The 23,114-nt window shown below is 37.2% G+C and overlaps 1 protein-coding gene and 1 long non-coding RNA gene across 3 annotated transcripts in view; one reads left to right on the plus strand and one right to left on the minus strand.

The window, feature by feature from the left end:
- Positions 1 to 548: 548 nt before the first annotated feature.
- The window catches only part of PDK3 (pyruvate dehydrogenase kinase 3), a 36,347-nt gene continuing 13,781 nt past the window's right edge, over positions 549 to 23,114 (minus strand). Inside the window, exons 2-11 of the mRNA XM_083439349.1 lie at positions 22,829 to 22,970; positions 21,756 to 21,827; positions 16,189 to 16,373; positions 13,738 to 13,827; positions 12,281 to 12,358; positions 11,359 to 11,435; positions 10,174 to 10,275; positions 9,253 to 9,363; positions 6,539 to 6,652; positions 549 to 5,537 (exon numbers count right to left, since the gene is read on the minus strand). Of these exons, the coding sequence (XP_083295475.1) occupies positions 5,394 to 5,537; positions 6,539 to 6,652; positions 9,253 to 9,363; positions 10,174 to 10,275; positions 11,359 to 11,435; positions 12,281 to 12,358; positions 13,738 to 13,827; positions 16,189 to 16,373; positions 21,756 to 21,827; positions 22,829 to 22,970 (1,115 nt within the window). The 3' untranslated portion in view covers positions 549 to 5,393. The remainder of the gene's footprint in view (positions 5,538 to 6,538; positions 6,653 to 9,252; positions 9,364 to 10,173; positions 10,276 to 11,358; positions 11,436 to 12,280; positions 12,359 to 13,737; positions 13,828 to 16,188; positions 16,374 to 21,755; positions 21,828 to 22,828; positions 22,971 to 23,114) is intronic.
- On the plus strand, positions 6,660 to 16,182 carry LOC310677067. 2 transcript variants are annotated; one of them, XR_014510904.1, is made up of 4 exons: positions 6,660 to 7,278; positions 11,131 to 11,227; positions 11,567 to 11,638; positions 15,357 to 16,182. It is a non-coding gene; the product is annotated as an uncharacterized lncRNA (long non-coding RNA). The 2 variants fall into 2 exon arrangements; XR_014510905.1 differs by lacking the exon at positions 15,357 to 16,182 and having other exon boundaries at positions 11,567 to 12,271.

Below are 23,114 nucleotides of genomic sequence, written 5' to 3' on the forward strand. Positions count from 1 at the left end.
AAAGTTCGTTCACATTGTAACAAACTTACTTCAGGACTGCTTCCATCAACCAAGGTGGTTTATTGTTCTGGGGGTAGATACTGAAGCAGAAAATACTTACAGATTTCATCAGTTATAAAGGATGAAGACATTTATAAATTGCAGCTTTTCAAAGGGTGGCAAGGGACTAGACCCCACTTCTGTTTGAAAAAAGCCAGAATTTATACACACATGTACCTTTCATAATGTAAGAAGAGCCTGCTCTCATTGTGGTCAATCAGATGCCTATGGGAAGGTTTCAAGTATTTTGCATTTCAGTATTGGTATTTGACTATATGCCTCATTTTATTTAACCAAAATCCCAAGGATCTTGACAGAAAACTCAGATATATAGGGCAAATTTATACAATATACATAATTTTATATATAGCCAATTTAGTTGTCAATAAGTGTGAGCCATCTGGATCTTAAAATGTTAACTTGGAAGTCCAGTTTTCAGTTGGTTAGCTTCAGAGCAAATTTGCTTCCTGTTGCAGCCAAAAAAAGCTATACATAAAACTGACAAAGAATCTCATTTTATTTTTTTTATTGCACAGTGAAAAACAAGGAAGCAACATTTACAATTAAATGATGCATACTGCAGATCTGGAATTCTAACATAAGCTACAGGAAGCATTTAAGAAATCCATCTGCTTAGAACACCTCAAAAAGCGACTTTTTGAGAATTCCCTTCTTTTATACTGTAACCCAATCAAGTTCAAATGAACTTCTCTTACATAAGAGTCAGAGCATTGGTCCATTTCAGTTCAGTTTTCTGGCAGTAAATTTCTTAAGGAGAGGTCATTCATGTCACTTTTTCCTGTGACCTTTGTAGCTGGAGATTCCAGTGACTGAACCCAGGAAGTTCAGCATGCAGTGCATACATGTTGAGCCATGCTCCTTTCTCTTCCTGTTCAACCATTGCTACGAACTTTTCAAGCCATTCTACCTGAATAAATATGCAGCAAATTGTTTTTCTTCTCCAAGTCTGGTTCTAATAAAACTAAAATACCATATAAATGGCTTTTGTAAGCAATCATCCTCAACTGACTTCACTACAAGGTAATTGCATTAAAACAAACTTATCTTTATTTCAGCAGGCCTACTCCAGAGTTAAAGTGGTTTATAAAGCAGATGTAAACTCTGGGTTCTATGGGATAACCTACAAATTGTGCACTTGGGAGACCAGTTTCAGCTGGGAAGGCAATGATGGAAGGAACTTTGTGATACTTCTAAATCCTAGGCTCTCAGACTATTGTGGGGAGCGCAATGTCCCCAGAGGGGGAGGGTTCCAAGACAGGTAACCCCTCCTCCCATACTTGCCAAGGTTTGGCACTGCTATTGCTGCTGCCCATAAGGAAGAAACGTGATAACTCTTGATAAACAGACCATAGATGGGCATGATAACCCTGCAGCATCCTGTTTCTTTGGCAGCTGAAGCTTAGCGTTCCAACCACTGCCAGCTCCATTTCCTATAAAACCTTTCCTATACAGAAAATATTTTCTGTCTTAGACATACTTCCAGATGCTGTGTCTTTGCTCCCAGCACCCAGTGAGCAGTAGATAACTTTCTCCAATTCTGTTTGGATAGAAAATGCCAGAGTTCAAGGAGATGAGCTATATGGTGCACCCACATCCACCATAAAACTTCCCATAAAAACACATGTAAGGAGGGAAGAGAAGAACAGTAAGAGATTATGATTTATGTGCTGCTTTTTGAGGACTGGGTGAGTTGAACACCCCCAGAGGACCCCAGATTTGGATGGGGTGCAGCTTCAATGACACACTGTCTTAGCCTAATACAGGGAAAATGAAATTCAAGAGGAACTGCTTCCAACATGTCTGTATAGTTTTAGAACAGGATTGAAAGGGCCCTGCTATATTCCATTTCTAATGCCAGTAATAAATTAGTAGCCCAATACAGCCTTGCATTTAGAAGCAGGCTGCATACACACAATTTGCTGGATCGTCTTAGCATGTTCACACAAGAGTGGACCAGTGTTGGGTTATAGCGCAGAAGGTATAAAAAAATTAGTGCACGAGTTTGGGGATATTACCCAAAGTAACCTCTACTACCAACTTTCTGTATAATCTGTGACAATGTATCATCAGTCCAGCACCTTTCAGGGCCTTGTATCCAAATGATTTAAAATAAATTAACAGCAAAAGGCAAGCAGTAAAAAAAAGGTATCAAAATTTGAGTATTACTAAAAAATGCTTACTGTATTCTACAAAGAGGCTGGATGGGAGAACCAGTTTTATTGCTTACCTCACTGGTATATTTTGAAGTTTAAGGCAGCGTTATTTATTTGTTAGCAATAAAATGGGCACAATATTTATCTCGCATTTTTTAAAAAGTTATTTTGTAGTTTGTAAGCCATTTGCAACTACTATATATGTTTCAGTGAGTGTCTTTTACATAGCTGTGGCAAAGCTCAATTTTGACATGGCTGCTGGATTAATCTAAATCCTTCAATTAACTGTTCAGGAGAAAAACATACTTGTGTGTTTAAATCTCTTCGAGACAATAGCTCCCTTTTATTCCTCCCCAGAAACCGCTCCGTAATGTTTCTTTACAGTCAATATATTCCAATATACTTCACAGTGTAGTGAAGTCAGGGAAGAGCAGAAGGTGCCTACTTAAAACTGCTAAAGCCATCAGTATTTCTGTGGCTTTCTAAGGGAATATATATGATATAGAGTTAAGGGATACATTTCCTGCTTTAAAAGCTTTCAGTGTTAGTGATCCTCTCAGTTTATTTCACTCTAAAGTGACTTTCAAATCATAATTAGAAAAAAGAAAAAGTTATCAGCAGACTCCATTCTTCAATCCCTTTGAATTCAATGTGGGTTGATTCATTTGTAATAGTTTCTACCCCCCTTATTTCTCCCCAAGCATACTTACTTGTAACATTCATGGAATTTGCCCCTCTCTTCTAATCAATGTGCTAGCTTATTATGCAAACTCAATGTGATTTACAAACCTACTTTATTAGCTGCTGCATCAGCACACAAGAGCATAGAATTAGACACTAGTGTTCACTGCTGGGGGCAACACAGAGTGTCTACAACTGAGCAGTGATAGAGAATCAAGTCTCCTTAGCCACCAAGGGACCCAGGCATCATCTCTGATGCACCATTTTGCAAATAAGTATGTAACAGTGGGAGGAAGAAGCTGGTCCCATTATCTGGGATCTAATAGGTCTTTTTGATCCAGTAATCAAGCAACAGATAATGCACCACTGGATTAGTCACAGGTTTGGTAAGAATGGTCTAGCCAGGGCTTTCAAATAGGCTTGTCTCACTTACCAAGGGTAAGACAGTGGTAATAAGGACAGTACAAGTACTGCTTGAGTTCCTGTAACTACATGGCCACATTTTACTGAAATCAAGTATGCAAAGCATTGTGAACACTCAAAATGTGCTTAATTATTATTACTGTTGTTGCTTGGTGTTTTGGAATTTTTTTGCAATAATTGATTCTAATCTAATTGTACTCATTACTGAATTGATTCCCCCCCCCCCCGAATATACCTTCTAATGACTACTCCATTCCTATCATGCCCAAGTTAAAAGCTATTTCTTAACAAACATCTTATTGATGGCAAATCCTATCCACCTCATTGTTAGATTAAGGTACCATGATATGACTTCCAAATAAGAGTGGCAGTCTTTACACACTAATAAACTAGGAGATCTATATGCTGGTCATATTTGTATGCAGTTATTATATTTTGTAATTTTATCAGTTTGACAATCATACTAAAGGTGATTTCCCTTTAATTTAATTTTGAGTCACTGAAAATGTACATAGATCTCATGTATGAGGGTATTTTTCAGAGTTTAAAGATTGAACATATTGCTCAGAAAGACATATAAGTGCAAACACTGCAAACAGTCATAAACATGGTTAAAATTCATGCATATAATAGCCACTGATGCAAAGGTATGCAAACCCAGTAAGTTTAAGAGTAATGCTTTTCAGATGTCTCAGTTGGAATTGGGGTACTCAGATTTAATTGCCAATTAAGCATTCTACTGTGTTTGAATAAAGAATAGTATAGAAGCTTTTACCAGCTACTTGAAAATTTAAGTCAACATAACTTTCTCTTTGTCTTCCTTACAGACCAAACTGCATTTAATTAGAAATTCTGTTTCATATTCTGTCAAAACAATTCACATACAAATACAATACCCAGACACCGAGGAATGTATTTTGGTGTTCTGATACTCTCACTCCTCACTCTAGCTTTGCTCCTGTGAAAAGGTGTTGCCAGAACCCATGCTTCTACTCTCTTTAGAGCCTTAGTATCAGATGCAGTGGTTGGGACAATGACTCATTCAAGCAGGTCTTCAGCTTTCAGCATAATGCCCTTTCTTGGAAGAAACATTTTTTTTAAAAGACAGTTATTTCAGTGTTTCAAATGTTTAGTCTACTAAGGTTTCACGTCATTTTTGAAGTCCTTTTACAAATTATTTTAGTTTTACTATTAAATGGGTTTGAAATGACCAATATCTTAAAGCCAACCTCCTTTTAGTATCTAGCTGGACCCCCAATTGTTTACTGGTTGATTCTTGATGTGCTTCCCTACAACAAAGTATATTTGTTGTGCTGAATCTCACATTCCAAATTAATTCTCTCTTCCTGGTCAGTAGGAATTGTTTCAGGTACCCAAAACTGATGAGCATGCTACTGTTCTTTATGGTATTTAAAAAAGAAAGCACCTCAGGATATCTATTGCAAAGTTTCAGTGCTTTACATGAAAGTTTGGTAAACACTAAAGAAATGAACTTTTAGAATTGTGGAAAGAATCACTTTAAAGTACAATAACTTTTGAAAGAACTAAGCATGTATACTGGTTTTGGTGACAAGACCAGAAGAGCTCCCATAGTTGTTTTCTAAATGTAGGATTACACAGTACCATATAAAAATGCAGCAATGTGAGTTTAAGCACACATTCAACTACAGTAGAATATGCGTGTTACATTATATAGCTGTGTAAGACACTACTGTCAAATAGGGAGTCAAAACAATTTTGCCAATTCTTACAAAGGACTAGAAACCGACCTTTAAAAAATAGTACCCTTTTAACTATACAATTGTATAATCTAACTGCAATCACAGTGCAATCCATTTTGTCACTTGTGACTCAACTAACCAAGCATGTTTTGGCAAAGTATTTATAATAATTCACACCAAAAATGCATGATGTCAGTCTTTGAAAATCTCCTCTGTTCTTGCTATTTCAGTCCCATAACAGGTCTTTCTAGGGAAATATTGACTACTGTGGATTAGAGGATTTTGGGATTTGGAACAAAGCAGAGACTCATTTCTGAACGTAAGTGTTGTCATCCAGGTAGAAAACACTGGTGAGTTATCGATTCGCTTTATATTTGGAAGCATCCCTGGGTTCACTGCTAGGGTTGCTCCAGTCATCAGCTTCTGGGGTGGTCTTGTAATGTCGCCAGGCTGACTTATTGAAAACTGGAAGTCTTTCAAATGATTCACTGGAAAGAGCCTAAAGAAAGGGTAAAAAGTAACACGATCAAGTTTCAGGAACAGACTTAGAAGGAGGACAAACCTGGAGTTTACATCCAGGATATAATATCTCAATATTTGTTAACTGGCGATGCTTCATTTAGAAACATTTTGCTACCTGCCTTGGAGTTACTATAAAGAAGAGTTTAATTAAACAAAGGATGAATGAACTTTGCTATGAAAAGGATATTGCATATCTAGTTTCAAGGGTCAAGAATTGTGAAGAAATGTTTAGGTTTTTGACATCAAAGGCAACATACAGCTTCACCTACTGTTGAATAATGCAAGGCCAATTATGTTAAGCTAAAGCCCTCTTTATGACTTCTAATACACATACTCAAAGAATGAAGCACAGAAGCTGAGTTCCTAGTTAGCCAGGGGCAGACTTTGGTAACATGGCACCCTGAGGGAAGACTAATTTTGCCCCAACACCAAATATTTCTTATTTTCACAATAATTCCTTTTGGACAGTTGTTACTGATTACTGAATATTGCTTTCTGAATTGCAACTTGCAACACACTGTCCCAAGACTCGCCTATCAAAGCACCATCTACAATCAGATGGTGGCAGAATCACAAACTACTTCCTCACAAGAGCTTGCTGATCACCACTCTCCTCTCCTTCCCTTAACTTTTCATAAAGTTAGTGCACTTGAGAGCAGGTACAGAACAGAAGGCGGGGAGGGGGGCTCTCAACTTTCTGTTCTGTGCATGCTCTCAAGTCCACTATGACATAGTTGATGCAACTCAATTGCCCTCCTGACTGGGACCTAACTTTGAGTAGGTACCCATATATAGGGTTGGCTTTATTGATGATGAAGATGATGATGATTAGTGCCCCCTTGGCTCGGCACCCTGTATGGGAGAACCACCCACGCCGTCCTAAATCCGGCACTGTGTTAGCCATGAAGCTTTTATGGTCAGTAGAAGAAAATACAGCTTTGCCAATAACACTCCCTTTAAAGGAGTCATTGTATTTACCTTCAAATAAATTACAGCATCAGTACCCACACCTTCCATTGAGTAAAGTTTGAGATCTCCTTGAAAGTATCTAGCATAAAGACGAGAGATTGGTAGACCATAACCATAGCCAGCCTAAAGAAAAAATGGATAATGTAAGATTTAAAAATGAAACAATTATACTTACAGAATGCCTTTGCTAAAATGCTTCTCTCTGGTCTCTAATAACTGAGAATGACACCCCGCTCTGAATGCTGTCAACAAAGTAGCACAAGGGACAAAAGATTTGCCTCCTGTTCTACAGAATAGCATTTAAAGGGCAGCTTTCTTTGTCATTCATTATGTTTCACTGGAGTGTGAAGACTTTTCTTCGATTTCTGAACACATTTCCAGGTTGTTATACTTTTAATGTGTATTGGCTTTAAATATGATTATTTTACTGCATGTTTGATTTCTCATTTTCTTTAGATTCTATTCTACAGAAAGTGAACCAAAAATATAGTAAATAAATATATATTATAATGCCATTTTTTTCCTTTCAAAGTTTAGATTGCTTGAAAATCAGCAAGCTTTCAGGTCATAGAATTTTTTTTTGAATTTGAGAAACAGTGAAAAATCACAATAGTACAAAGCCATTTTGACAACATGCACTAATGAACAGCAAATCTGATTGCAGAGACTTTAGGATGATGTGGATTTTGTCTTGCTCCCAAGGATGCAGTTACATTAGCGGAACTGACAGTGATCTATAAGCCACCCAGGCAAGTTGATAGTCTTTCATGAATCTCTACAGTGGCGGTTAGTGCTGCAATATCCCAGTCACTGCTCAGTGGTACTGAGATTCTGATGGTAGTTTATTACTTGAGATTGTTATTCACAGCAGTCTCTACACATAGGAGATGCGGAAAAAGCAAGAGTTGGAACCGCATTCTTTGGTCAATCTACTCTACTAGATCAATTATTGTTGATAGCATGAAGCAATGAAAGAAAGAAGAAAGTTGTAGAGAAAATAAGACTTGCAATTTTGTCAACAGAAAAAGTATTTCTAGATATATAACATCCTAACTGTGCTCCAAGTATGTTTGATAGAACACAATGCCTTTCAAATCAACAAAAAATAGCTACCATATAGACTACTTGCAAAGGAACTGAAGCAATTATTTTCAAAGGATTCTTTTCTCATAGTATGGTCCACAAGGCAACTGGAACATGGCCACCTCATGACCTAAAAGTGTGCAGTATATCACAGAGATTCTCCCTCAAACCCTCAGCTCATTCATTAGAGCCATCTTCCATCTCTATGCTTGAAGTCAGAGCTGATGAATAAAACTTTTTTGATATGACCCCAAATCCATGCCATGTAATTGCACACAAAACTGACAGGAATCAATCCTTTAATATGGCTCTGTCTTCATTCCAGTACCTAAGAGTGAAACCCTATCAATTTAGGTTTCCAACATAATACTACAATTGTTTAAATATTGTAATTTTAAAAGTTTCATTTTATTTACCTTTATTACATTGTATTAGTATTCAGCTAAATTTAACTCTGAGTATAAAAACTGAAATTAATGAACATGATTAAGTTAGGTCTACTCTGACTAAAACTTAGCTGAATACCACCTACTACCACCCTTCTGTTCTCTAAGGAGTTCAGGTGCCGTGTAAGATTCTCTCTCCTTCTGCCCCCACCCATTTTATTCTTGAAACAATTCTGAGAGATTTGCTTCACTACAAAAGAGCGACTGACCCAAAGTCATTGTAAAGTTTCATGGGATTTTGTTATTCTAAAAAAGTTAGGTTGCCTTTAAGGCTAGGACTTTATCAAATATCTAACACAATAAAAGAAAGATATGAACACAACAAGAAGTAATTAATAAAAGTCATTCAATCAATAAATATTAAAACACAATACAAAAATACAGCAAAAAGGCATTCCTCATCCATAAGAACTTTACTTTATTAAACCAAATATTGAAACAAAATCCTGAGGAGTCTTTCCGACCTTGTGATATGGTAAAACAAGCAGCTAAATAAATAATCCTGAAGCATTCTGGAAAGATTTGACTCTCTTAGCTTTTCTTCTTTACCAAGCCCATCATGTCTGAGAATATTTCTCTTCCAACCAGGCCACAAGAAGTAAACCATAGGACAAGCTTTGATTACAGTTCACGGTTTGTCTGGGCAGTGTCAGGACAACAAGCTATAACTTATGTCAGTGCAGAACAGTAGCAGAACAACAGGAGTAAAGTGGCTGTGATTTTCCTTCTGGGAGCCTGCACATTTCTTCATTTGTGCTAAGCTGTTCCACCCTGATTATGTTTCGTATCAGAATTTAAACTAACAGAGGACAGCAAGTTAAATATCAACTTTTTATTGTTTTAAAATATGCAGAATCTGTAAATAACAAACTGAAGTTTGAGAGAAAGCCATCCCACTATAAATGTATTCAGCTATCATAGGAAACATCTAGTATACAGTGTATAGAATCACATAATGCATCAAAAGAAATCATAAATATTCTGCACCTCATAGATGGAGCTGTTTTTAGTTGACCATCATTACTTTTTCATCTAGGATCTACTACAGATATATTGCATCAGTTGACAATCAAACAATAACTTGTGTTGTCTCCTATGTTTTTCAGACAAAGTTTGTGTCAAGAAAAGGCAAAAATAACATAAAGCTATGAGAAATATTTTCTGGGAATCATTAGCCTACAGGATAGAACTTACCAAAGGTACAGCTCTTGATGGCTCCAAACTAGGCCTGGGGGCAGTTGAATACATATAGTTAAATAGGCGATCTATTTTTCTCAGTGGCACACCACCACCTTTATCACTTATCTACAGAAGAAAATCAAAGTTTCATTAAGACAAAATGCCCTCCAATGACACTGTTTATACTATTAATAATAGAGAAGTAGTTACTTAACACTTGCATAAATACCAAAGGAAGTATCTGTCTGCCCACAAGCAGCATTCACCATGTAAATCATGGGCTGACATCAGATGTACAGAATAGAGCCCTAGGGCTCAAAGTAAATTCAGGATCAGCTGTTCCAAATCTAAAAGGTTAGCTCCTCCTTGCTTTAAGCTACACCAAAATTAAGTTTCTTTAGATTAGTAAACTTTCTCCTGACTACAGAGTTGAAAGCACAGAGTAGGAATGAATGATATGGCCCATGCAAGAGGTGCCTGCTCAATTCACAGAGTAGCTAAACACTATAAGGAAATGTGAAAGTTACTCTGAACTTCTAGAAGGACTGGAGTGGAGAGGATGGATTCCTTTCCAAGAGAGGGGAAAAAAAACAAACACACCACCTCTCTGTAGCCTACTTAATAACTATCTGCAACTAGAGTCATAATAATCTTTGAAGTTCTCTCCCTCTTTGTAAACTAGGCCTCTGACAAAGTAGTTGTCAAACAAACACACAGCTCTTATCCCATTACCACATAAAACCAGTGCTTTTTTCCTGGGGGGGACGCAGGAGTATGCATTCCCTTAAACATTTTGTAAATCTAAGTTGGGCCTCATTTCAATATGAGTAAGAAAATGAGAGTACCCCTAAATATATATTTTTTAGAAAAAAAAGCAGTGCATAAAGCTGCTTTTCCCCAAGATGTTACAGCAAAAATTGATTCGCAAATTTGTACCTTTATTGATAGATCTTCTTTACCCAAAGTGACTAAGGTTTTAACTGGTGGATAGCCTTCGCTTTTACCCTCATATAACTCTACTGTGGCTCGCATTGAGTTCTGAAAAAGAAAAAGAAGTGTTAACCAGGCACAGGGCCTTCTCAGCAGTGGCACCCTCCCATCAGATGTCAGGGAAATAAAGAATTGCACAACTTTTAGAAAACATCTGAAGGGAAGTTTTTTATGTCTGACATTTTGTTGTTTTTTGTATTTTGCTGGAAGCTGCCCCGAGTGGCTGGGGAAACCCAGCCAGATGGGCGGGGTATAAACAATAGAATTATTGTTAACATTTCTGAAGCTTTTAATAAGCATTAAGCAACAATATTAGAAGATGTACAAACCTATGAGCACCACTTTTAAATTTCTTTATTTAAAAATATGACTAAATTCACATAAAATTTACACATAGGATTAATAAAAAAGTAACATTTAACAAAGAAGTTGAGAAATGGTGTTATAGTAAAGCTTCTTGTGGGCAAAGGATAACCAGCATACAAAGCAAGCTGCCCCAACACCACACTGAATGGCAAAACCTAAGCTGCATATCAGTGGACTCACAGAGCCCAGCAATGGCTTCAAAGTGTGTTCTTTTATTGGATATGTTCATTTGAGCTCAGTTGATTAATGTAAAATATAGATAGTAACAATCTGTATTAAGTGGTAGTAACGACAATGTTTGCTAGTATCAGTAACTGTTAAAACAGCCTCATCCCAGGTAACAGTGTACAATAAAGAATATGCTTCCCTATGGTTTCATATGTAGCCATAGTTGTCACATAAAAATCAACTACTTGGGAAAATAAAACACTTGCCACCAAAGAACTGTGTCAGTTTTCTATCACTAACTTTACCTATTTACACCTTCACTTTTTAAATCTTCTATATGAAAGGAGAGACCCTTTTTTTCAATTACAGATTTTGCCTAACACATGAACACTCTGCGGAAGAGTATAAGGAAGAATGACATGTTATTCTTCTAAATCAAGGCCATTTGTGCACACGAGGACCACAGGTAACATTTCACACAAAAATGGGCAGATGCATCAATATTTAAGACTATGCTTGGTCTCAGTATTTTTTCCAGTGCACTCAAAGAGGAGGCAAGCAAAATTAGCCTCCTTCCCATGAGACAATTCTACTTACCTTGAACAATTCAAAAAGCATGTGAAACAGATGTGAGGGTACATAGACTACTTGAATAGGCTTGCCCGGCGCTTTAGCTAGAAAACAGAAACCATTTATATAATTGAAAAGTCAATTTATGATGTCTTTAAATTACCATTTTCTAGTATAAGATATCATACTTTTTTATTTTTCTGATTCTTTCTTTTTTTACCTTTCTGATTCCTAGAAATATGAAACACCAAATATGTCAAGCCAGTGCAGAGTTGGTAGTCAAGGCAGAGCATCTTCAAGAATTCGAGTATGAACAAACTGAGAGTGCTGCCCTATGCAATAGCCTTCACTAGCACACTTAGCTCAGATTTTCCATGTTTAAAATAACTGTGGTGTCATCATATTTAGTTAATTGCATTTTGTGGCTTAAGAAGATCATGTGTCTACATGACTGTAGACTCAATTATCAGAATACAAAGCTGCAGATAACGAAATCCACAAATGCAAGATAGCTTTACACTTGTGTTTCCTGAACTGAAGCTTCCATGTGGCATGGTAAACCATATTTTAATAGGGGGGGAAAGCTTGAAAAGCAGTTTGTAATATGGTAGAGGAATTTGTCACCAAAAAGCAAAACATTCATTTGGGCATGTTCAATCCTCTGTCTAAAACCTCTTTGGATCTTAAACTCTGAGATGTATTTTTAAAAACCCACCTGCTGCAGTCTCACTAGCTACTTTTTAAAAAAAATGTGGCAAAAAAAAAAGTTGGAAAACAGAATGCAGAGTTTCTTTCCAACTTTCCCTTGCTTTGGCTATACCCATAACTTTGGCACAGCTCTTAAGTCAAAATGAATGTTGTGATTAAATTTTATAAAATAAAATAAAATATCCTTAGAATGCACAAAGCCCAGATAGTTATAAGAATGCTAAAAAGCAATGAACTTTACCATTGAATTCTTCAATTTCCAACTCAGGTGATACCAGATAATACTGTTCACACAACATCTTAGCTGTTGCAAAGGCATCTGTGAGTGAAGAAAACAAAAACTTACAGAATTATGCAGTAATGTCAATATACGTATATTCTGTACCTCAAGAAGCTATAATTTTTTCTTATTTTTTTAGATTTCTTATTTTGGTCCTGTGAGGACCAAACTACATATAAGTAATCATATCCTCTGACATAAAAACAGGCTTCTAACTTAAATGGAGAAGCAGGAATGAAGAATGGGGAGTTATACATCCTCCCTCTGTGTTATTTCTCAGATCAAAATTCTGCCCCCAAAGCTACTATTGGCTCCATGAGAGGAAAAATACATGCCCCATTCACTTTAACCACACATTTTTAAAAAGCACATTCATCCCACTTTATTTACCCAAGGATAAGTGAACAGCAACATGAACTAATCCCTGCCAGTAGTGAGGCTCTACTTTTGCTCTGTAGCTTTCTTTGTTTTAAAACTACAATAAATTTTATTTTCCTATGTTTTGCCAGTTCCACATAGAAGGCATGTACAAAGCAAAGCATGTAATGTATTCCCTAGATTTAAGGAAGTATTTTCAAATTCAGATCTTTCACCCATTCCCAAAAAGTAATGGTTAACCGTGCCATCTATTTTTTAAAAAAAACTACTCCAGCAATTGTTAACAATTTTAGAGACTCTGCACAAAATTGTAATTGGCATATTTCACTATCCGGAAGTAGAATTTAGGGAGATGATTCGAGAAAGAGTGTTGTATGATATTAAGCATTTCGAGTACAGCTTCATAGTTGACAAACCTATTTGAGCAAGCAAATGCATACCCAGCTTGTTTCCAGCACACAGTGAATTATAATAATAAAACTGCAAATAATTGGGTTTCTTGGCTCCCATAAATATATCACATTGGAACAAAATATAAATAGAAAATTGAAGTAACTTCAGAAATGTCTTGAAGATATATTTTCTGTAACTTAACTATGCTATACCTCCATCTAGTGACAAGAAATATCAATACACTACAGAACCAGCTCTCTTCAATACCAATGGGTCTGTGCTATTTATTTGATTTATGTTTTTTAACATAAATAACACGTCTCCTCATTGAATTTCATGCTCCCTCCCTTTCTGGAACCAATTCTTTCCCTTCGCTTGTTAGTTTTAACCATGATTTAGTGTTACACCTGCATCACCACTGAATGGGACCCCCAAATTAACCAGAATTTTAAGTGAGTTTGCATATCTTGCTTTGGGAGAAGCTGATTACCCTTAACCATGGGTGGCACCAGTGCATATATAAAGCTTACAAGGAAAAGGAGAGGCTACTGACTGATAGATGAGGGATTTACCATTAGAAATGGTCCAAGGCATTACACATACACCTTGCAATCAAAGTTCCAAAAACAACTTGTGTTTACTCTTACCATCCACTACATCAGCTACATTACACGTAGGATCAATACTTCCAATATGTTTGGGGTGAGCAGGATTAGTGACCCCACCAAAAAGTAGTGCTAAAATGAGAGGAAAGGTAGACATTAATTGAAATAACATTTTGTAAACAGTTAAAGGGTAATGGAATCTAATGGTGAGTAACACTTCTTAAAGCCTTTCAAAAGGCAAAAAATACTACTGCTGTGCTGCATTTTGATTGCAAAAGTTTGCTTTTGATGGGTGTGAGATGGATATAAAAAAACCCATCACCACCTAACATAGATAGGCAAGATGTGCATATGGCCATGTTTCCTGGTTCCCTTTTCTTTCATACCGATAAGCAGTATTTATATTTAATTATTTAATTTAATTTAATTTAAAATAAATGTGTAACTTACATTTTTTAATTTTATTTTATTACTGCCACACAGTGTAGCAAAACATAACAAATTGAAGTGGTTTCTGGGTCAACAGAGATTATCGCCTTGTCCCCACTGCATGAACAAAAACGGAAGGGTGTAAAAGCATTCACAAAACTTGGGTCTTTCACTTGGCTCAACTCTAGAAAATACTGACTGACAGTTGCTGCAATCCCAGTCATGGAAGCAGAGAAAGTTCTAGCAATAATTATTTGGGAACATCTTGCTTAACACTGCTAGCAGCCAACGGCTGCAGTCCAATATCTGAGAATAACCCCCACTGGACTCATGCATAGCCTTGTGCTATAAGCTATACATAGCCAAAGAGAGCCAAAGGGTAAAGGAATTATCTGAACATTATTCAGTAAACTGAATGTGAACTGCAGTGTATTTAAGAATACAACAAAATATACAATCTGGAATGGCAACATGCGCTTTAAAGTTTTCTTGTATATTATTACAAGAAAATCACTACTCTGTATGTGATGGTCTGCCTCCATCAGACTCATAATTATTTTAGTATTTGGAAGCTTTGCGCAATTCAGCATTTATGGAAGGATATAAAAATTATTAATCTAGCCCCCAAATGCACAACTCTTACCAGGTCACTCTTCACTAGCCCTATGTCTCACTAATTTCTGGCTGCCATTTGCTGCCACATGGCTCTAGGGACTGTTCCAGCTAGCTGTATGCATTTCAGATCAAGGCTAGTCATAATTTTCTGTGAGTCCTCCCTCTGCATTTAACCTTCTTGCTTTCCATTTGAAAGCAAAGGAACAGGCTCAGCCCTAAGTGGGATAGTGCTGGCTGGTGCTGATGGGAGCTGCAGTCCCAAACAGCAGGAGGGTGCCAGGTTGGCAAAAGCAGGGTCAATTGATTGGAAACATTTACAGCTGTTCAAACATCAGCAAACAAAAGCTATTTGCAATCACCGCAGCAATACTGATAAGGCGAATGATTTGCACAGAATAACTTCAGCAGTTGAGGTCAAGTCCATAATGCATTTGAACAGACCGATATTAAGCAAATGCTACTTTTATAGCTGCAAAAAAAAATGTTCCTTCTGTGCGTTTGCTAACTAGACTGTGGGTGGGAGTTAGCATAGTCACACTGACAAAACAACGAAGGCTAGATTTCCTTAACCGATAGGCAGTCAGATGCAACTCATGGTTTCTTTGTTTTTTTCACAGCCTGCTGAGAACTGACTTGGCACTCAGCTCTTGGAGACACCCTGCATGGCACTGCTCTCTGACTGATGCACAGGCTGCAATACTATTTCATGCCAAAGCAAGCACAGACATCCATTTAGTGTCCCTTTCTGACTTCACCAGATAACGGATGCAGAAACCTGCCTTGTATCATTTTTTTTTAATCCATAACCTCAGTTATTTTCTGAGGAAACTGTTTTCCAGACTCCCTCACCCCACCCCAGTGTCAAGAAGCTAATAACAAAATATTCAGGAAAAGCCTGCTTGAGACAGGATGTTTCTTTTTCCCTTCCTCCAACACTGTCTTTCTCCTTATGCCAAATAAAACCCCAGTTCTTTCTCTCATCCCCCACTTATATCTGAGCTCCTTCATACCCAGATCCTTTTAAAAACTTAAGCAGCTCGAATGGCAGAAGAGCATGAAATGCTGCACACAACACGGTGAATGACATAAATTGTGTAAACTTCTTAAGTCTATTTGCTAGCCTAATGTTTGCCTTACAGTAGACAGAGTGGCCTAGTAGTTAGAGAAAGAGGAACTAACATTGGCCCTCCTGATGTTGTTGGTCTCCCATTAGCTTTAACCAGAATATCCAATGGTTAAGGGTGATGGGAGTTAGCTGCCCTTGAGTTAAGAGACATGAGCTCGGACCTTGGAGATCTAGGTTAAAATCCCCACAGTCACAAAGCTCATTGGTTGAGTTTGCCCCAGTCCCATTCTCTCAACCTAAACTATTTCACAGAACTATTGTGAGGATGAAGGAAGGGGTGGGAGGAAGACCAACTTTTGATTAAATGGACAGCAGATACTTACTGTGCTGGTTAATCAGCATGCGGAACGAGATGCGGTTGGTGTAGAACCTATCTAGGAAATACTGGATGTTACTGCTGACAAAAGGGTCAAAGCCATATTTTTCTTTGTATTCAATCACTCCTTGGGCCATGGTAGGAACAACATCATTGTGTCTGTTCCTGACTTTAATTAAGACATCTAAAAAGCTGGAGAGAGAGAGAAATCAGAAACAAGGTGTGACAGTTAACTACAAAATCTGCATTTTAGATGACACCATTAAAATTCATTCAGAATACAAAACTTTCAGTACCACCACGTTGTACTAAAATATTTGGCTGCAGATGAATATTAGATTGGCTATTTCATATCATCATTTGAACATCTGTCTTCCTCACCTCTGCAACTCATGGCCTCAATCTCCTCGCTTTCCTTCCAATCTGCCCTTTTTTAAGATCATCTCTTGCATTCATATTCTTTTGAACTATTCCCTGTTCCAACCTGCATTAGGCCCCTATGCTTTTCTGGGTTTTAAGGCCTTCTCATTCCCCTTTACCTACTTCTTTCTTAAGCCCTTCTGCAGACAGACTTTTCATCTGCCCCGCCCCTCTATAGCATTAGAACAGTTCATCCAATCACTACCCAGAGCCTTTACCACAATATACCTTAGTAAATCACATTGCAGATAACATGCCAGAAAGTATTCTGTATTCCAATAAAGCCAATCTGTTCATCAAGACCTGTTTAGAGCCACATGTGCATATTTTAAATTGTGCCGCTGCTAAATGTTTTGCTCATGCAAGTCAAAACAAAATAAAATTCATGCCTCATAGTTGCACCACCAACATTCTTCACTTTGTGTAAAGAGCTGGAAAAATGGGAGAGAGATGCTTCAAAACATGTAATCTGATTAAATCTCCCAGATCCAGAAGGACTCCAAAAGAGCAGCTGCTGAAGTTTGACTGTTTCCAAATTTGGCAGCATCAATTACAATAAAGTTATGATGGTTATGTTTAAGAGCAAGGGACAAATGAAGCATGAATTTCTCTTAACATCATTATAGTTGGGGGGGGGCTCTTCATTTTCTTGAAACTATTGGAGGGCCATCAAGTTTGGGTTTGTTGCAGAAGTAATTCTGCCTGATCTTCTATACCAACTAATCTTACACTAGTAGGCTGGGCCCCACAAGTGCATCACACTCTGCAGTGCTGTGCAGTGGGTATGGAACTAGAGTGGTCCAGGTCAGGGTGGATTCAAATCCCTGGTTGGTCATAAATGCTACTTAGCGGCTTGGAATAGTCATACACTCTCGCTCTAATTACATTGCTGATCTCTCACACCTCATAAATCTACCTTTCATTTTCGGAGCTAACCATGGCTAGCAATCTCTCTGCCCCACTAATGCTTGCTAATCACCATTAGCTCAAACCATCTACTTCTAAGCACGACAACAAACTGTGGTTTGGCTTTAACCATGACTAGTGAAAATACTAGTGCAGACAATATAGTTAGCTTTGAAAATGGAAGGCGGTATACAAATAACAGGCAAAAAGAGAGGCCTGCAGTATGGGATACTAGGCAGTGTTAGGCTTTTGCACTGGGCTTTTGAAGCTCTACATTTGATTTCTAAATAGATGGTGACTGTCAAATAAATAACACTTATTTGTGCCATAAAAGCGGATGAAAGACTAAATATACTGGATAAACATTAACTACTGTTTATCTACAACCCTAAAGCAATTGTTTGAGCTGTAACTAACTGAACATAAACAGCTGAAAACAAAATACCAGTTGATATTTGAAGCATCAGAAATTCACGTTTTCTTCCACTTTTATAATTGACAACACAACTATTTACTTAACATGATAAATGCATAAAAAAAAGAATAACAAAAGGAGAGAGCTGTGTTCAATTCCATCTATAATACTAAGCCAACCTTTTTATAGGATACATAAAAAAGAACAGAAGGACACTATTTTACATATTAAATTGATCACAGTAGAACACACATAGCTCATTTAGGGAGGAAATACATAGAATATTAGGCTGTCTATATAAAGATGGCAGGTGATCAATTAGTAAAAACTAGCATGGAACTCTTTCAAGAAGAAGGGATCTGAAAACAGAAACATGCTGTTTCCAAGTACCATAAAAATGTTCAATTTTTTAAAGTTAATGTGCATACAAGCATATTTAACTGCTATTACTACTTAAGGTTCCATACAAATATACCTGTAAACAGCAGCAGGTGCAAGTTTTATTTATTTCTTCCTCCCACCAGCACCTTAAAGGTCAAACACATAGCTTGTGAATCCAGTGCTGATTGCCTTTTCATCTTCATAACCCCCCCACTCCCCCCCCAGTTGAATCAGGTGGGCTGTCTGCTTTAGTTTCTTTCTTAAGTGCTTTCCATGTTTATAGAGTCAAACTTTCGTTTCCCACTTTTTGCACTTATGAAGTGTAAAATTCACACTGTTCAAACAGCTGTTTTACATTTCAAAATAATACTCAGGTGACAAAGGTTGGATCCATGAACCAGCCAACCAGCACTGTGCATAGCCCTGCTCCAAGGACACTGGAAAATGTCTTCCGGACTGAAAGAACTGTCAATTAGCATTGCACAAATCCAACTTGTGTTACAAACTAGAAAACAAGTTTCATCCAAAACTAATCCAGGGCAGAAGACTAAACATCTAGCCAACATGTGGTACACACACCACCATAGTGGACTCACATCTAAAACTATCTATGGCTGTACACACCCCAACATTCATTTAGTACTGGTACTGTTAGAAGTTGTACGACACAGATTATAAAACTACGGAAGGTTTGGCTGTTCATCTAATCCATAATTATGGTGAAGGGGGACAAGAGGAATTAATGAGCACATAATGATAAAAAAGTAGGGAGTATTAAATAGGAATCACATTTTACTATACAGTGGTACCTTGGGTTACATACGCTTCAGGTTAGATACGCTTCAGGTTACAGACTCCGCTAACCCAGAAATAGTGCTTCAGGTTAAGAACTTTGCTTCAGGATGAGAATAGAAATCGTGCTCCGGCGGCGCAGCAGCAGCAGGGGGCCCCATTAGCTAAAGTGGTGCTTCAGGTTAAGAACAGTTTCAGGTTAAGTATGGACCTCTGGAATGAATTAAGTACTTAACCCAAGGTACCACTGTACTCTCAAATACCCAAGACAGTAATAATAAACACAAGATTCATTGCTTGTGCCACACAATCCAGTCCTTGGCTAAGCAATCAGCATTAGAATCTCAGCCTTTTTCTTTTCAACAGGAACCACACTTGAAAGTGGGGCAGATTTGTGCTATGTATTTCTTTTCTCTTCCTGTTACCAAGGAAAAACAGGAAGGTGCAAAAAATCCAAATCTGTACAAATCTGCTTAAATTCATAGGTCTTCTCAGCAAGAATACCTGAAATCTAGCCTCCCAAGTGAAGCAGGATGGTTTGCTTTTGCAGGTCCAACTTGGCAGTGCTACCCTCATTTCCAATAATTACAAGTTTGAATATTCTAGTGACAATACTAAATATTTGGCAAGGGGGGTTGGAATATGCTTGAGTCTATTATCTAAGTTACCTCCATTAACTGTGCAAATTCCCCACACATTTTTACCAGTTTCCCCCATTTGTCTTGTATCGGGAAGTTTTGCTAGTCTAGAGAGCGGCCTGATGTAAATATAACCTTTCCTATCAAGTAATAAAATCATGTCCATTTTCCTTGCAGGTACTTTTCTAACATACATTTCTGATTGTGAAAGAGTGCTCCTTTTTAAAAGGTATCTTACTTGCCATTTTCGTGTCTAATCAGCAATGCTTAAGTACCTCCGCAAATTCCTCATGCAGTTTTCAAATGATCCATTACTCTAAAAATAATAACTGAGAAATCTGAACAGTAACAACCTAATCCCAAACCTCAAAACCTTCAAATTGCACAAGGAGGGTTTTAACCTACTCACCTGGCTTGCTGATTGGACAAGCACTCCTTCTTGAAAATTATTTAATGCTTAAAAGCTTCAGCTAGATTAGATCCTGCTGATTCTATGAGGATCTGAGAGTTAAGGCCAGGAGAAGTCCATTTCTCTACTTCGCTGCTTCAAATGAAAAAAGAATTCCCTTTTTTTGTTCATGAGATCTAAGTATTAAAGGGCATCCTACTCCTCTAACATGTAGAGAAGTGGCAAATAAAGATACAATATAAAGAAATAAAGTTTGCTTTCTTGATTTTTGCTCTGTATTATATAGACTACCTTCTAAGAAGGGCTATGAAAAACACTCTCTTTTAGTAGAGGAAAAAATGGGTTTATTTTCAGGACTCCATTTCAACTTCAAGTATCATCAATGCGGATTTGTGCCATTTTATTCCTACATGTCCGCATATGATCCGCCTGGGTGTCACACTGTCTCTAAACATAACCTTATTGTTTACCTTGACCTTTTGGTTATTTTGTGAACCATACCTGTCCAAATAAATGACAGGGATGACTTTGAAGTTCATCATATCTGATGTTAGATGACACAGAAGAAAATAAAATATTATTTGTGAACTATATATACTCTGAAATATGGATTCTGCACAGTGCCAGATTTACATATAAGCTAAACAAGCTGTAGCCTAGTGCCTCACTCTCTTGGGGGCCCCCAAAAAAAATTAAAGGAAAAAAAATCTGGATGTACATTTCCAAAATGTAAGATAAAAAAAAAACCTACATACAGCAACAGTGTTTTGTGTTGTGTAGTCTCCTATGATGTAAACAATGGGCCCCGTCTGCTAGCCTGCTCCCTGAAATATCACTGGTTTGCTCATTTCTATATAGTGTGCCTACATTCTGCATGGACTGGTTACACGGCAATATGTGCCAATGGCTTTAGATACCTATTAGGCCCATAAATCACCATATAGCATATATTCAACACAAAAAACAGTGACAATTTGTTGTTGACAAAGGACAGCTGGACATATAAAGGGCCTCATTACCTTCAGTAGCTTAGGGCCTCATCAAACCTAAATCCAGCCCAGATTCTGCACTTGTTCAGAGCCCCAAAGCTAATACTCTCATCATCTCCACAAAATAAAACCAGTATTTTCCACCGCTTTTCAAAGACACAAATTTCTTATGGGACTGATGGTGTAATCTAATTTATCACAGGAAATACACTCTCCCTCTCTCTTAAAGTCACTTTGCCAATTTAGCTGTACAAGCAATTGCAGAAGATGACTTCCAAAATGCATCCGGCTGAATATACAGTGCATTTCCTTTAGAAACAATGGCAGCATTTTTCTCTTTTTTTTATTAAGAGGAGGTTACAACTTAACATTTCGCCTTCACCTTAAACTACAGCAGGCTGGAAATAACAAACAGATACCTGATCAGTTCATTAGTATATACAATACAGCATTATTAAGAAACTAAAAGTCTTTTTCAACATAGTTATTTGTTCTAATAAAAAAAAGTTTTCATGAAACAATAGCAAACTTTGTGAACTAAAATTCTGATTTCATCTACATTACGGCAGAAGACAATTATACTGTTTCCACAGAGTTGATTTGTTTGAAACAGCAGTCACTTACTTATCTAAAACATGTGGATCTTCAGGACTTTTATTTTCATATTCTAAAAGTTCAAGAAAGCTCTGCATATACCTGAAAGACATAGGAAGAGTAAAATTAACGTAAAACCACCTAGCGAAAAAGCAAGAGATAAGCTAGAATCTTAACTAATAATGACTTGAAACACTGGAAGGCATTAGAACCTACAAAAATTGTCAACTAAAGAAGGTTAGGTTAAAATGTCTTTGAAATATGATGCAGATATTGTAAATTTTGTCCAGCAAAAATTAAATAAATTAAAGGATTACTATTTAAATACTTGAACCAACTGATTCAGATTTCAATTTATTCACTTGTACTTAAAAGTATTTTAGACATAGACCTGACACCAGATTTACTTTGAAAGTGGAAAACTGTAGAGTTATTTATAACATATGCACTGTGTAGAAAACAACTATTTACAACTGTAGATATTGTTTCATATAATAGGAAATTCTACAATTAATGCAAATCTTCTAAACCTGGAACGGTCCTCCAAGTCCCATCTCTCCTCTTTTATCAGAGCTTTGAAACTTACTGTTTTGCAGGACTTTTTATAATTGACTTCTGCTGCTTTTATCCTAGATTCTTTGGGTTTGCAAGACATATTTTATCTTACTTTTAAGATTTGATTTTGTAAGCCACTATTGCTACAAAACAAAAAATCTATTAAAGCAATAAAAATACGCTGATAATTTTCCACTCTTCTCAGTACAGTAAAGGGAAAACATTTTACATATTTTTATAGCATCTCTGCAAGAGAACATATCACATTTAAGAAACAGACCAGGTCTAGCATCAAACTAACCTCAAATGCACTAGGTTTTCAGCGCATGACTTTTAATACCGTCTCTAACCAAAAAGAAGCATTGGTATAATCCTATCTATACATGTCTACTTAGAAGAAAGTTCCATCAAGTTTAGTGAAACTTACTTTCAGTTAAATGTGCATAGGACTGGTGCCTAAGTAGGTGAAACCTACAGCTAGATTATTTTGCTTGTAAAATTCACCATGTTTGGTTCATATAGCTTTGTTGCCTGTTCTTTATACCTACCAGCTTTGGACTAGCTTAACTGAAGGTCTATTCAGCAAGTTGTCTGGCAGCAAGTTGACTTCTCTCATAGTGTTAGCAAGCCGCACAGGAAGTTCTTTCCGCAGGAACATATATGATGTTTTCTCACATGCATTATCACGTCCTATGGTTGAAAAGACAAACAGAATTTAGTTCCCCCACTCCCTCATTCTTCAGACATTCTTAGAAAATGTAAACATGATGTAAAGGGGGGGAAATCCTTTATTTAGCCAGACGCTAGGTTTTGAGTGCAAGTTTCCGTCATGTT

Source organism: Podarcis tiliguerta, assembly GCF_965153285.1.
Source record: "Podarcis tiliguerta genome assembly, chromosome: 4".
Lineage (NCBI taxonomy): Eukaryota > Metazoa > Chordata > Lepidosauria > Squamata > Lacertidae > Podarcis > Podarcis tiliguerta.